We start from the raw sequence: 13,601 nt of genomic DNA on the forward strand, positions 1-13,601 counted from the left end.
GTCACTGGGTTAGGGTTTCATTTTTTTGAAAATTAGGGTTAGGGGCATTTTGGTAATTTCACTTAAAATAGGGATAATATAATAATTGAAACCCAAATTAAATCCAACACTATTTGTACATAGAAAATACTATTTGCTCATCAATTTCACAAATTATTTTCAATAAAATGCCCAAATCCAAAAATTAGAAATAATATACTCAATTTCTTCATTTTCCAAAATAGCAGTAATAATATTTAAAATATTACTTATCTAATCCAAATCATATAAAATCCTTATTATTTCATAACTATCAACCTTATAATTCAAATATAGAAAATAATCCAATAAATTATAAAATTGGATAATAACTAAAACTTATTTCAAATTCAATAAATCAAAACTTGCCTTAATTATCCTTAATAAAATAATCTTTGAAATTAAGGTTATAAATAACTATATGATTTGAGACTTGATCATAAAAAGACTTTTCAAAGATTCTGGGTCTTACAGTGCATATGGAAAGAGAGAAACCAGCACATATTTTAGCAATCATAAGTCAAACAAAAAAAAGTAATATTCACTTCAGAACATCTAGCAGCAGAATTTTATAATGCGATTGAGAAAATTAACAATGAAAATAGATTAGGAGCACGCAGGAGCACAGAAAAGAAGAGAGTTACCTGGAGGCCTCCGCCCAAGAATTGGTTAGAGGTGAACACTGATGCGGCTTTTCACGCGGAAACAGGCATGGCAGCTTTAGTAGTGGTGGCCAGGGACTGGTGAGAAAAAATTGTCTCAGAGTTAACAACAACTTTTAAGTAAATATCATGTTTAGCAACAGAAGCTCAAGTATACAGAAAAGCACTCATTCTTTTTAAAAATCTTCAGCTAGAAAAATGCATAATAGAAACAGATTGTTTACCTCTGATGCAAGCAATTAAGGCAAAAAACTTCTTTGGCAGAGGCAGATGCAATCATTAGAGACATTCTCCATCTGCTGAATGAGGCTCCAGATGTGGGAGTTACCTGTACTCCAAGAGACGGAAACAACTTAGCTCACCAACTAGCAGTAATGGCAGCGGAGAATGGATTACAGAGGTAGTGGATAGTCAATCCACCTGCTCAAATTAAGAATACAATCAGAACAGAAGCAAGGTTCACAATACTTCAGTAGGAGCAAAATATACATAATCATACAATTTTGGCTCCAGTTTCTACAAGCCATCAAAGACAACATAGAGAATAGATTTTACCTGGAAAGGTGGGTGTTGAACCAGGGGAGAGTGAAGAAGATGGAGTGGATGATCAGACTCGAGCAATTGGAATGCTTGGGTCAGAAACCAGGAGTTACAAAAAACCAACAGAGACTGGAAGAAGGGCCCTTGGTAGAAGTCGCTGGCAGCCTCAACGCAACTTGGGAGGTGCCACGGGAGGGGACGACAGGAGTCACCACAGGGCAGGAGTAGGACTTTCCTTAGAGAAATACGTAAAGCAACCCAGGAGAATGGAATCACTTGCGCTTTGGAGCGAGGAAGCAACAAGTCTGGCAAAGCACAAATGGCCAGCATTGAAGACGAGGAGTGGCCTTCTCAAAGCAGAAGAGGAGCGGCTTTGACGACCTTGAGAAATCAGCACCTGTAGAATCCTACTGAAGCCATTGATGAGGATTCGGGAGCTCGTTTTCTTCCACATGCAACAATAGGCTCAAAACTTCGGAAGATCTCTGGTTGAAGGTGAAGGAAAAGAAGAGAGGATCGGGGTCGATTTGGGGGGTGTCTCTGTGTGGGTAGTATTTCGGGTCGGGTTGTGTTCTGATTGTGTGGGCCGGGTCGTTTAAGAAAAAGTTGCTCAACCACCGATGATCATCATTATTATTCAGAAAATAAAAACCAAAAAAAAGAAGAAACAAAAAGTATATATGGAGGTCATTTGAAGTGAAACGAGTAGACTTGGCCATTAGCATTCACCCGAGGTACAATGACATTAATGGCACCGTCTTCATAAGTCAAGCTTCGTGCGAAATTTTGCTTATCAAATCTTGAGAATGTTTTAGTGGAGAAAGAATAATCTAGTCCTTTAAGGACCAAGTAAACGTATTCCTAATGTGTGGCCCAGATTGAATCTGTATATAAATTATCCATAATTACATGTGGTCCAATACTTATCTTAATTATAAACCGATATATTACAGTTTGGTTGGACCGATGACATAATAACTGGTTTAAAATTTTTTTTGGAAGAAAGTGTTGGTATTTAGTTTAATGGGTTGAGTGACTTTTGGGCTTTAAAAAAATTTAATAATCTAAAAGTAATTTATTTGTTTTGAGTTCTAAAAAGCTATAATAATAATAATAATAATAATAATAATAATAATAATAATAATAATAATAATAATAATTTCAAAAAAAAAACTTAAGTTGCTAGTACGCATTCTCAATTCTCCATGAGACACCAATTCCTAATCCGGTACTCCTAACCTAGATCCCCAACACTCACTGCAACCCAAATACTCCATAACACTGTGCTTACGAAGCTCCTTTCAATGGAAAATCCATCTCTTTTGGTGTGTCGAGTATATTGTCCATAAAATTTTTTTAGAATATCTTCTCCTCATTCCCCTCCAAGATTTTGGGTCACTCAGTTTCTATGAAGAGAAATCGTGAAACCGCCGCATGAAGGAGAGGTTGGTGTTGCATTTTCTTTTGCCTTCCTCTCTTTTCTGTTCAAGCTCCCAATTAGCCCTATTGAATACCTTTGCTTTCAAAATCAGTGTTTGTCGAAAGTTTCCATTCAATATCTCATCGCCGTCACTAACACCGCCAAGTCGGACCCACTTTGGATCTTCCGGTAGCCATTCAAATCGCACTTTTCTTAGAGTTTTTTAATCGCAAAGGCTTCACCTTTACTACTAACCACACTACAAAACTATTCCCTACTTCTTTGGCAACTGTCTTCCATGGTGTTCCTATCACTTTTGCGATTAACTGACATCAGCCATTGTTGGTAGCAGCATTTATATAAATCAATTTATAATTGCAAGAACTAAAAATACATGTTGTAATAGAATACTATGATCTCAAAAAAGCTTGCAAATTGGCATGTTTAGCAGTAGCAAATGATAAATAACAAAGTTGTTTTCTTCAAATTTTTTTCAAATGTTACTTTTTATTATTGTGAATCGGTCCTATATTTTTTTATTAATTTCTTTTATTACCTGATGCTTTAAGGTCTAAAAGATACTTTTCCTACCGAAAAAAGCTCCTCAAATCTTACATGGAATAGAATGCTAAGGATTCGTTATACTCTCTTTTGCTAGTTTTGGAGTCTTGTTATAAAGTGTTGAAGTGATTAATTAAGGAAAATACTAATGCGTACATCTTATCTTTTTTTTTGGGTATGACTGCGTACGTCTTTTATGAAATTGCTGACCAGTTGTTATTATTGGATTTCTTATCTCAATGGTGTATATTAAGTTATAAGTTGTGCCTACACTTTGAAGGCCCTTTTGCGTTTTGGTTATGTTAACTTTGGAGGCCCCTTCAACAATGTACCTCACAATTGCAGATGGATAATGGGCTATTTTGCCCTGGGCTCATGAATGGTGGACCCACTAATGCTTCCAAGATTCATATCAAAATTTATCATGTTGCGTGACCCATACTTCACAAGGAGCTGTATAAGGGTTTGAACGCTGAGTAAAGCTCAGGAAATTATAGAACACATAGTAATAGTGGTGTGTCATGTGTGACTGTGTGGTGTGTAAAAGCACCCCCAAAAAATATCGTAAAAAATTGTATCAAAAATGAAAAAAACAAACGTAGAAAATAATATATCACTCAAAAATAATAAAAACGAACCTAAAAGCATATCATTTGCATATTGTTTGCAGCCTTGCAGGGAGAAGGAGAAATGGTGAAATCTTTCTGCAGTGTGTATATATAATTGTTTGAAAGGCGACGCAAATAATATCATCAATGGATATTTTCATTTCGGGAATAAATCCTCTCAATTTTTTTAATAATCGAGGGAGTAAAATATGATCTTCTATCATTAATTTTATAAGTAGGACTAAAAATAAATATGAGAGAGCAATAAAAAGTTAAAAATCACACTTTACACTCTCAAATTTTGTTAATAATTGAGAGGATCTATTTTCATTTCTTTTATTTTTTTTGAAAGTTTGAAAAAGCTCAACACTCAAGGTGGAGCAAAGTAAGATAGACAAAAACATAAAAGACAAACAACTCCTATGTCATCTCCGGTATAGCCATCAACAACATGAGTTATTTATGATACCACTCTGTAACACATGAAAACGATTGATCCACACACTCTACAATTTCTGTTGTCTTGTTCTGGAATATGACATCATTCTGTCGCATCCAAATAATCCATATTACGGAGAAAAACCCAACTAGTCAGAACTTGCGCTGTTCATTTCTCATCGGCATAGATCTCCAACTCTCAAAGTGGTCTTTCAAAGTACCCGGAGCAGTCCAAACCTGGCCAAACACCGATATCCATGCACACCACACCTGTCAAGAGAACTCACACGTAACAAATAAGTGTTATATATTTTCAACACTTTTCTTACACAACATGCACACATTATCATTCTGTTGTAGGATTCCCAGTCTACTTAGCCGATCTTTTGTGTGGACCCTACCTAACAAAACAAACGAACAACTCGACCCGAGGTGGGACTAGACCTTTTCAAATTTCCTTTGTGAATTTATAGGTCAGAAACTCCTCATTCATGGTCTCTTCCTGAAAAACCTGCACAACTGAGTTAGTAGAATAAACTCCTTCCTTGTCAAATTTCCACACCACTCTATCTTGCACATCTGCTACTAATCTAACAGATTGCAGGACGTGAAGCAGTTGATCCAATGTATCACTCTCCCATTGGCGGAGTTTCCTCCTCCATTGGAAGTGTCAAATCCACTCTATCCCATTCTAGAACCCACAATCCCCTATTGCTGATCCTTTTTGGGTTGAAACCAAGATGAGTCTCGGAAATGAGTCTTTCAACCTTCCCACTTGGAGCCATGTATCCTCCCAAAACCTGGTTAATCTACCATCTCCTACTTCCATGGCAAGGCCATCAATCATCTTCTATCTGACATGTTGCTCTTTTATTTGTATTTGACATATGTCTCTCCACGGGCCCCCCTCTTTGGTAACTCTTGAGTTGACAATAAGTGATTCAAGTTCAATCTATTACAGGAGCACACAATCTTCTTTCATAGAGGACAGTCCTCCTTTGAGAATCGCCACCACCATTTAAATAGTAAGGCAGTATTGTGGACCATTGCGTCGCCCACCCCTAAGCCTCAAAGCTTCTTTGGTGCCTGGACCAATTCCCACTTCACAAGGGCCATGCCAGGTCGTCCATCATCCTTCCCCCAAAAGAACCTCCGCTGCAAGGAAATGATTCTTCGTGCAACTGCATTTGACATCTTATACAAGCTCATGTAGTAGATAGGTAGGCTGTTGATCACTGACTTAATGAGCACCAGTTTTCCAACCTTGCTAAGCACCTTCGATTTCAACAGGCTTAGTTTTTCCTCCACCTTATCTAGAACCGGCTTCCAAGTTTTAACTAACCGTGGGTTTGCTCCTAGGCTAATGCCAAGATACCTCACCGGTAGTGCTGCCTCCTGACATCCTAGTAATCGACACATTCGGCTGACCCACTCCTGACTGCAGTTCACTAGTATCAAGTTGGACTTCTCAAAATTAATGCTCAAACCAGACATCAATTCGAAGCACCTCAGAAGTCTCTTATAATTTCTCACCGTCTCCTCTTCCGGCGGACAGAATAATATAGTATCATCAGCAAATTGTAAGTGTGACAACTCTATATTATCCCTCCCGACTAAGAGTGGAGATATTCGACCGTTCCTAACTGCCTCCCCGATCATCTGGTTAAGCACATCCACCACCAGAACAAACAAAAACGACGATAACGGGTCCCCTTGCCGTAAGCCCTTCTCCATGTTGAAAGGTTTTGATGGTGAACCATTGACCAGTATAGAAATTGACGCCGATCTAACACACTCTCTAACCCATGACCTCCATGTTCTACCGAAGCCCATCTTTTCCAATAAAGTATCAACAAAGCACCATTTCACTCTATCATAGGCTTTATGGAAATCCAGTTTGATAATCGCTGATGCCTTCTTTTTCTGTTTCAACCATTGCACCATTTCACATGCAATTAAAGCTCCATCATGTATCTTCCTTCCCTTCACAAAGGCACTCTGTGATTCTCCAACTAAGCCTGGCATTACACTCCTCATTCTCCGTGTCAACAATTTAGAGATCACCTTATATACACATCCAACCATGCTGATAGGTCTGAGATCTTTAATTTCCTTAACCCTAACAAATTTCAGTGCCAGAGCTACCCATGTGATATTAGAGTTTGCTGGTAGCCTTCCCGTCTCGAAAAAAGCCAACACAGTTGTAGTGAACTCTGTTCCTATGTCGTTCCAGCACTTTTTTTTATAAAATTCATGTTATACCCATCACTTCCTGGAGCCTTAGAAGATTCACAATCCCACACTGCCTTTTTCACTTCTACTGATGGTATCACCTCTAGAGCCTCCGCTTCCTCCCTCTGTAATCTATTAACTAATCCATCTCTAAAGCTCACACTTGGAGAACTTTTCTGGTGGTACAGGCTTTTATAGAAGTTCCGAACTGCAACTTTTATTCTTGCTTGATTCCTGACTATCCTTCCATTAATCACCAAAGACTCAATCCGGTTGTTCCTTCTTCTTGCCGAAGCAATATTGTGGAAGTATCTTGTGTTTCTGTCCATCTCATTAGCATGCCGAGATCTAGACATTTGCTTCTAGTGCAACTCTTGCCTCACATACCACTTTTCACAGCACTTTACTAGTGCCCTTCTCCTTGCCTCTGTTGTGCCATCATAGTGCCCAATACTAACCATATCATCTACCTTCTGTATTTCTTGCTCAAGCCTCTTTATTCTCTCATTCATATTTCCAAAATGCTGTTTGTGCCATCTGCAGAGTGGAGCTGATAGTGCTTTCATCTTGTCTAAGAATTGTATGTTACCTAATCCCCTCCATTCTTTCTTCACCATTCTCAAGAACCCTTCATGTGTGAACCACGAATCCAAGTTTTAGAACGGTCTGGGACCATCAAATTTCCTGCTATCCTCCATGATCAAGGGACAATGATCTGATAAACCTCTTGGGCCTCCCCTCAGACGCATTTCTGGATATTCATCCAGCCACCCAATAGTAACTAAGCTCCGATCAATCCGACTGGCTGACTGTCCTCTAAACCAAGTATACTTACGATCGTTTAGCGCCAAATCAATCAACTCCATGTCATTTATCCATGCTCTGAAATCTTTCGCAGACGCTGATAAACTAGTCGCTCCTTTTCTTTCTTCCAAATGCAATATTTCATTAAAATCCCCCAAGTAACAAAGAGGCACCTGACATAGTCCTACAACATAACTCAGTTCTTTCCACATTGATATTTTGTCATCTCTCACATGCGGGCCATACACTAAACAAATCGCACAATGAAAATTGTTTTTCACCACAACTCCTTCTACACACATCCATCTATCTCCTTTATAGCAATTATGCAACTTAAAGATCGTTTCATCCCATATTAATAATAACCCTCTAGACGCCTCAACTGAACCTACAAACTCCCAACTGGCTCTGTCACTTCCCCAAATACGAGCAACATTAAACTTAGTCACCATCTCCTTCTTTACTTCTATCAGACCTAACATTTCCAATCAAAACTTACTCTTAAAATTCTTTAGTATACTAAATTTTGCAATACCTCCCAACCTCCTTATATTTCAGGAACTTCTTTTATATTTAAGAATGAGGAAAATAGCACCCAGAGAGAGTAGTAGACAACTATAATAGCACCCGAGTTGTCCTACGAAATATACGAAATCAAATTTAATTATTGAAATTGAAAGATATGATGAGCTCGTAGACAACTATAATATGTACGGCTTTGCTACATCCGTATGGCATTCGAAACTAAAACTAAGGAATTAGAATGAGGAAAATAGCACCCAGAGAGAGTAGTAGAGAACTCTGTCAATTTTTTAATTTCGTGTTCACGTGCCGGATGAGCCAACTTCCAATTTAAAAATTCAATGGATCGTGTAGTCTATATCTATAGACCTATCTAACTCTCTTTATTTAGTAACATGTGCATTATTATTAATTTATTATTATTAACCTCAAGAAAAAGAAAAACGTTACAAGTTGTATTACTGATTCGCTATTCCTCAATTGTGTGCAAAATAAAGCCATGAAGGCTGAAGCTGCATCAACTTGCTAGCTGGATTATTCGGCACTTTTAGTTTTAGGATTAGGTCTTCAAATTCAACCATCCCCAATCATCAACCCCCTCCATTCCGTTTGACCCACCATCCTCTCAGGTATTGCTTCATCAACGCTCCATCCTCCGTATCTCCAAATTCAAAATCAAAATAAAACCTCTCTCCATTTTCCTCTCATATATCAATTAACATCCTATATGTGTAAGACCAAAATGGCCACCAACGCCGCCAACCCTACCTCAAGCCCACGACCCTCTCGAAATCCGGCCTCCCGCTCCAACTCCCAGCCCAGTACTCAAGCCCAAACGCCAAGGACATCGACACCAAAGCCCACCGCCCCATCCCGCTTTTCCCCAACCGCAACCACCACCTCCTACTCGGACCCTACAACATCATCTTCCTACGGCAGCTTCTCGACCACCGGCTACCGCCTCTCCTCCGACAACTCCATCTCCAGCCGCACCTCCCTCACCCACCTTCGCGATACTCTCCCCGAAAACCCAAACATCTATGACTTCTCCGAAATATGCGTCGCCACCAACAACTTCCTCGCCAAGCGCTACTCCTCCTCATCTTCCACTCCTTCCTGGCGCTGCACTCTACGCGGTGCTGACGTCATCGTCTTCCAGCGCAAGTTCCGCCGGAAGCTCGAGACCTCGCAGCTCCGGGAGCGGCTCTCCCTGATCTGCCGGAGCCATATCGTCAGCATCATCAAGCTCCTCGGCGCGTCCATCTCCGGCGACCACATCTACCTCGTCTACGAGTTCGTCCACGGCGCGAACCTCTCCGATTGCCTTCGGAACAAGATCAACACTCACTTCACGGTGCTGTCGACTTGGCTCTCGAGAATGCAGGTGGCCACCGATGTCGCTCACGGCCTCGATTACGTTCACAACAAGACAGGATTGAGCATCACTTTCGTCCACAACCACATCAAGAGCAGCGCTATAGTCATCACCGAGCCTAATTTCAATGCTAGGGTTTGCCATTTCGGTGCCGCGCAGCTCTGCGGTGAGATCCAGGAAGAGGAAAGCGACGTCACTGCCGCGAAATTGGGAGAAATCGAGGAGGAACCCTTGGCATCTCCTTCCCCGGCGAGGTCCGAAAAATTGAAACGATCGGGTGGTTCTGGCATGCAATTCGAGGGGGTGAGGGGCTACATGTCGCCGGAATTTCAGGCCACCGGCGTGGCGACGCAGAAGTCCGACGTGTACGCGTTCGGTGTGGTCATGCTGGAGCTTCTCTCCGGGGAGGAGCCGCTGAGGTTCAGGTACGACAAGAAGAGTGGAGAGTTCGTGAGGACATCTGTGATCGACGCTGCGAGGGCGGCCGTGGACGGTGGTGAGGGGGCGCTGAGGAGGTGGGTGGATAAGAGGCTGAAAGACTCGTTCCCGGTTGAGGTTGCCGAGAAGGTGACACGTGTGGCGTTGGATTGCGTACACGTGGATCCAGATAAGAGGCCCAAGATGGGTCGCGTAGCTGACAAGATATCAAAGCTGTATTTGGAATCAAAGATTTGGTCTGAAAATGTTAGAATGCCCACTGAAATTTCTGTTTCTTTGGCTCCTCGATGAGATTTTCCTCTCGTGGCGGCCCCTTTTTTTGTTTTATTATTAATTCTTAACCCTTTCATAAGATTAGGAGAATTTCGAGCGTAGATCAAGTAGAAATAGATTAACAATCATTCTTGAGGTCTTAGATGACTTCTTCTGTGGATGATGCTTTGTCTTTGTGGATTATTGAGTTTTTAATTCGATTTGATTGTGACAAGAGTTGGGGGAATATGTAAATTCACAGAGATGATACATAATATTTTATTTGGAGTTTATAGGATTGGCTACCAGTATAGTATTAATATTAAGATACGTCATAATTTGATAGAGAATGTTATAAAACAAAACATTATTTCCTTTTCTTCCGACAATGTTTTATCTACTTTAAGATTTGAACTGATGATGCATCTACAATCACATGCTCATTTAGTTTATAATTTATATAAAAGCAAGTATGAACTTCATGAGTAATTAGCTGAGCAATGAGGTGGCATCGATTTGAAAGTCTATGAATTGACTTTTTTTTTTTTAATATCCTAATGAATTGGTCTCTTTCTAAACGTAATTCAACTTTAAAATTGTCAGCAAAATCTGAAAAGGGTTTAGGTAGTTGATCAGTGCAGTCGATATCGAATCAATAATGCTTGCCCAACTTGATATATTCAACGGGGTCTATCATCTATCATCTATCATCGAAATAAGGTTGGTTCATACACGGGTTGTTATAATTGGTATGATGATATGATTTTAACTGGCGATGCTATGCTATAATGCTAAAGTGCCAATTGACAAATTGGAACATGTGACGCTAATGCTGCAAATTTTTGGCCTTTCCTTGTTTGACTTTTATCTGTAATGGAAAAGTTATTAGCAAACCACTGTTGAATGCCGACATACTCATTGCTCACTCTCAACCACGGTTCCAACAATTTTGCTGCGGTGATCATATATTGGTGCGGATGAACATGCGGTTTTATATGTGATGTGAAATATAATACACAGCTCACACGCTTCACTATTTGTGCGGGCCTGGCCTGGCGTGGCGATGCAAGTGCCTGAAAGTTTTGTACAAAAGAAAATGCGACGATGAAAGGCCAAAAATGTGTTATAGAGCTCTAAAAAAATGCATGTAATCTTGAGTCAATCCAGAAAATAGAAGGCCATGTCAAAAATAAAAAATGTGTGACAAAAAGAAAAAGGAGTTAACCCCAAGAACAGGAAGAAAAAATCAACGACTGAAATGAAGTCATACGGCAGGTTAAAAAGAGTTAATTAGATATCTAATTTTTTTTAATCAATTTAGATTAGTCTAATAGTTAGTTTGTTAGTCTGCATAAGTAAGTATTAGAACTACCATCAGATTAATCTTTAATTTAAGGAATTAGAAGATAATATAAAAAAAATCTAATTTTTTAAATTATAAATTATTTGAAAAGTAAAAGTTAAAAAATTAATTTTATAATAAAAAATTAATTGATATTATGGTCAATGGGCAAGATGCCCAAAAAGAAAATAATAATTAAGAAACAGCACGAGAGAAATTAATCTTCCAAAAATTCACAGATACGTTTGAGTGGACTTTTTTATATATATAAATTAAAATAAATCAATATTATATTAGTCTCCCAACCCTAAAATTAAATACACATTAGTTCTCTTTTAATATTTAAATAAATCATCCTATAATGTTTAGCTTTATATTAGAACCATATGAATTAAACCAACTTAAGTTAATCGAGTAGTCATCTCACTCGTCCACTTAAATAAGTGTTGAGGATTTAAATTCTACCTTTTACATATAGCAACTCATTAGTTAACGACATAAAACTTAAATCTGATGGATATCATGAGAAAACTAAAAAAAAACATACAAATTAAAATTCTAAAAGAAAATATTGTCGATAAGATTGAATAGGTGGATGTCCATTCTCAAGAGAGATTAAATTTAATGAATGTTGAAAATATTACCTTTTGTATGCCTATAAATAGGAGGTTAATCCTTTTGCAATACACACACAAAAAAGCAATAAAATAATTCTCTCTCTCTTTTATGTTGCAATACTTCTCTCACTCTCTTTATACTTCTTTATATTTTATGTTTGTTACATCTTCTTTATTTATTTATTTAGTTATTTTATAACACGTTATCAGCACGAAGCTCTGACGAAATTTTAGGAAGACTTCAGGTAACAAATTTTTATTATGCGAATCTCTTTCATCTTGAATATAATACTTTTGATATATCTGTAAATAATTATTTATCATGGATACTAGATGTTAAAATCTATCTTGATTCAATGGATCTTGGAGATACCATTAAGGCTGAAAATAATACATCCCAGAAAGATATAGCCAAAGCCATAATTCTCTTTCGTCGTCATCTTGAAGTATGATAGAAAAATGAATATCCCACATTAAAAGATCTTGCAGATCTGTGGAAAGACCTTGAAGAAATGTACAATCATGTGATACTTCCTCAAGCCCGATATGTTAGAGAAAATTTTCTCGACCTTCCATGTCTCGAATGTGCTCCTGTAGCAGCAGTATCGAGAAAAATAAATTAAAAAGTATTTTGAATTAATTTCTTGCTTTCTTGTTGCTGAATGCAACAATGAGTTACTTTTGATAAATCATGAAGCGCATTCAGTTGGCGCCGCCCCATTTCCTGAAGTAAATGCGGCAAATTATAACCCCAGAAGAGGTAAATGGCAAGATTTTGATGACAAGAAAAATTATGGAAGAAAAATGAATTATGTTCACAAGAAAAGATCCCACCAGAAGTGGGATAAAGAAAGAAATAATGGGCAAAGTATATCAATTGAGGATTAATGCTTCCGTTGTGGTGGAAAGGGCCATTGGTCACATACCTGTCGTACCCCAAGGCACCTAGTTGATCTTTATCAAGCATCTTTGAAAAGGGATGACAAAGAAAAGGAAACAAATTTTGTTTCAAATGATGAAAATTCCACCACTCATTATGATGTATCTAATTTCTTTAAGGATTCTGAAGAAGATATTGGCTATTTGATCAATGATGGAATAATTTGATATATGTATGTGTTTGTTAAGTATTCATGTGAATAATTTTACTGTGCATGTACTTGTACTCATTTTATTATTATTATTATTTATTTTTGAAGAAAAATGGCAAGAATATATTCTGAAGATATTTGCCTTGCGGATAGTACAAGTTCGCACACTATTCTTAAAAGTGATATATATTTTACCCATCTTGTGCCAAAAGAAGAGTATGTTAATACTATTATTGGCTCAGGTAATGTGATAGAAGGCTCCGAAAGAGCTATAATCTTGTTTCCTGGAGGAACAAAATTTATAATAAATAATGCACTATTATCTACCAAGTCTCTGAGGAACTTGTTGAGTTTCAAAGATATTCGCCGAAATGGATATCATGTTGAGACGATGAATGAGGAAAATCATGAGTATTTATATATCACAACTCATGATTCAAATAAGAATGTTATATTAGAAAAATTACCCTCACTTTCATCTGGGTTGTATTATACCAAGATTAGTGCAATTGAATCACATGCCACTATAAACCAGAAGTTTACTAGCCCAAATGAATTCATAATTTGGCACGACCGTTTGGGTCATCCGGGAACAACCATGATGAGAAGAATTATTGAAAACTCTCATGGACATTCACTAAAGGACCAGAAGATTCTTAAAACTAGTGAATTTTGTTGTGC

General features: G+C 38.2%; 2 protein-coding genes across 2 annotated transcripts; one reads left to right on the forward strand and one right to left on the reverse strand.

Annotated features, from left to right (window-relative positions):
* Positions 1 to 6,841: 6,841 nt before the first annotated feature.
* Positions 6,842 to 7,765, reverse strand: LOC130945736 (uncharacterized). Its single transcript, XM_057874443.1, has 2 exons — positions 7,204 to 7,765; positions 6,842 to 7,107 (listed from the first exon to the last, which is right to left on the reverse strand). Exons 1-2 carry the CDS (start codon positions 7,763 to 7,765, stop codon positions 6,842 to 6,844), a joined length of 828 nt encoding a protein of 275 aa, XP_057730426.1.
* Positions 7,766 to 8,164: 399 nt separating this feature from the next.
* Positions 8,165 to 10,163, forward strand: LOC130946952 (lysM domain receptor-like kinase 3). The gene has a single exon (XM_057875860.1). The coding sequence runs from the start codon at positions 8,533 to 8,535 to the stop codon at positions 9,907 to 9,909; it is 1,377 nt and encodes a 458-aa protein (XP_057731843.1). The 5' UTR covers positions 8,165 to 8,532; the 3' UTR covers positions 9,910 to 10,163.
* Positions 10,164 to 13,601: the final 3,438 nt, after the last annotated feature.

This window comes from Arachis stenosperma, chromosome 8 (genome assembly GCF_014773155.1).
Source record: "Arachis stenosperma cultivar V10309 chromosome 8, arast.V10309.gnm1.PFL2, whole genome shotgun sequence".
In the NCBI taxonomy this organism is placed as follows: Eukaryota; Viridiplantae; Streptophyta; class Magnoliopsida; order Fabales; family Fabaceae; genus Arachis; species Arachis stenosperma.

Excerpts from the sequence above, each read along its gene's own strand:
- LOC130945736 (XM_057874443.1), bottom strand. The coding sequence starts at position 7,765 with ATGTTAGGTCTGATAGAAGTAAAGAAGGAGATGGTGACTAAGTTTAAT. Across the intron at positions 7,108-7,203 it reads TCTGAGGGGAGGCCCAAGAG|GGTTCTTGAGAATGGTGAAG; the intron begins GTTTATCAGATC and ends TCACACATGAAG.
- LOC130946952 (XM_057875860.1), top strand. The coding sequence starts at position 8,533 with ATGTGTAAGACCAAAATGGCCACCAACGCCGCCAACCCTACCTCAAGC.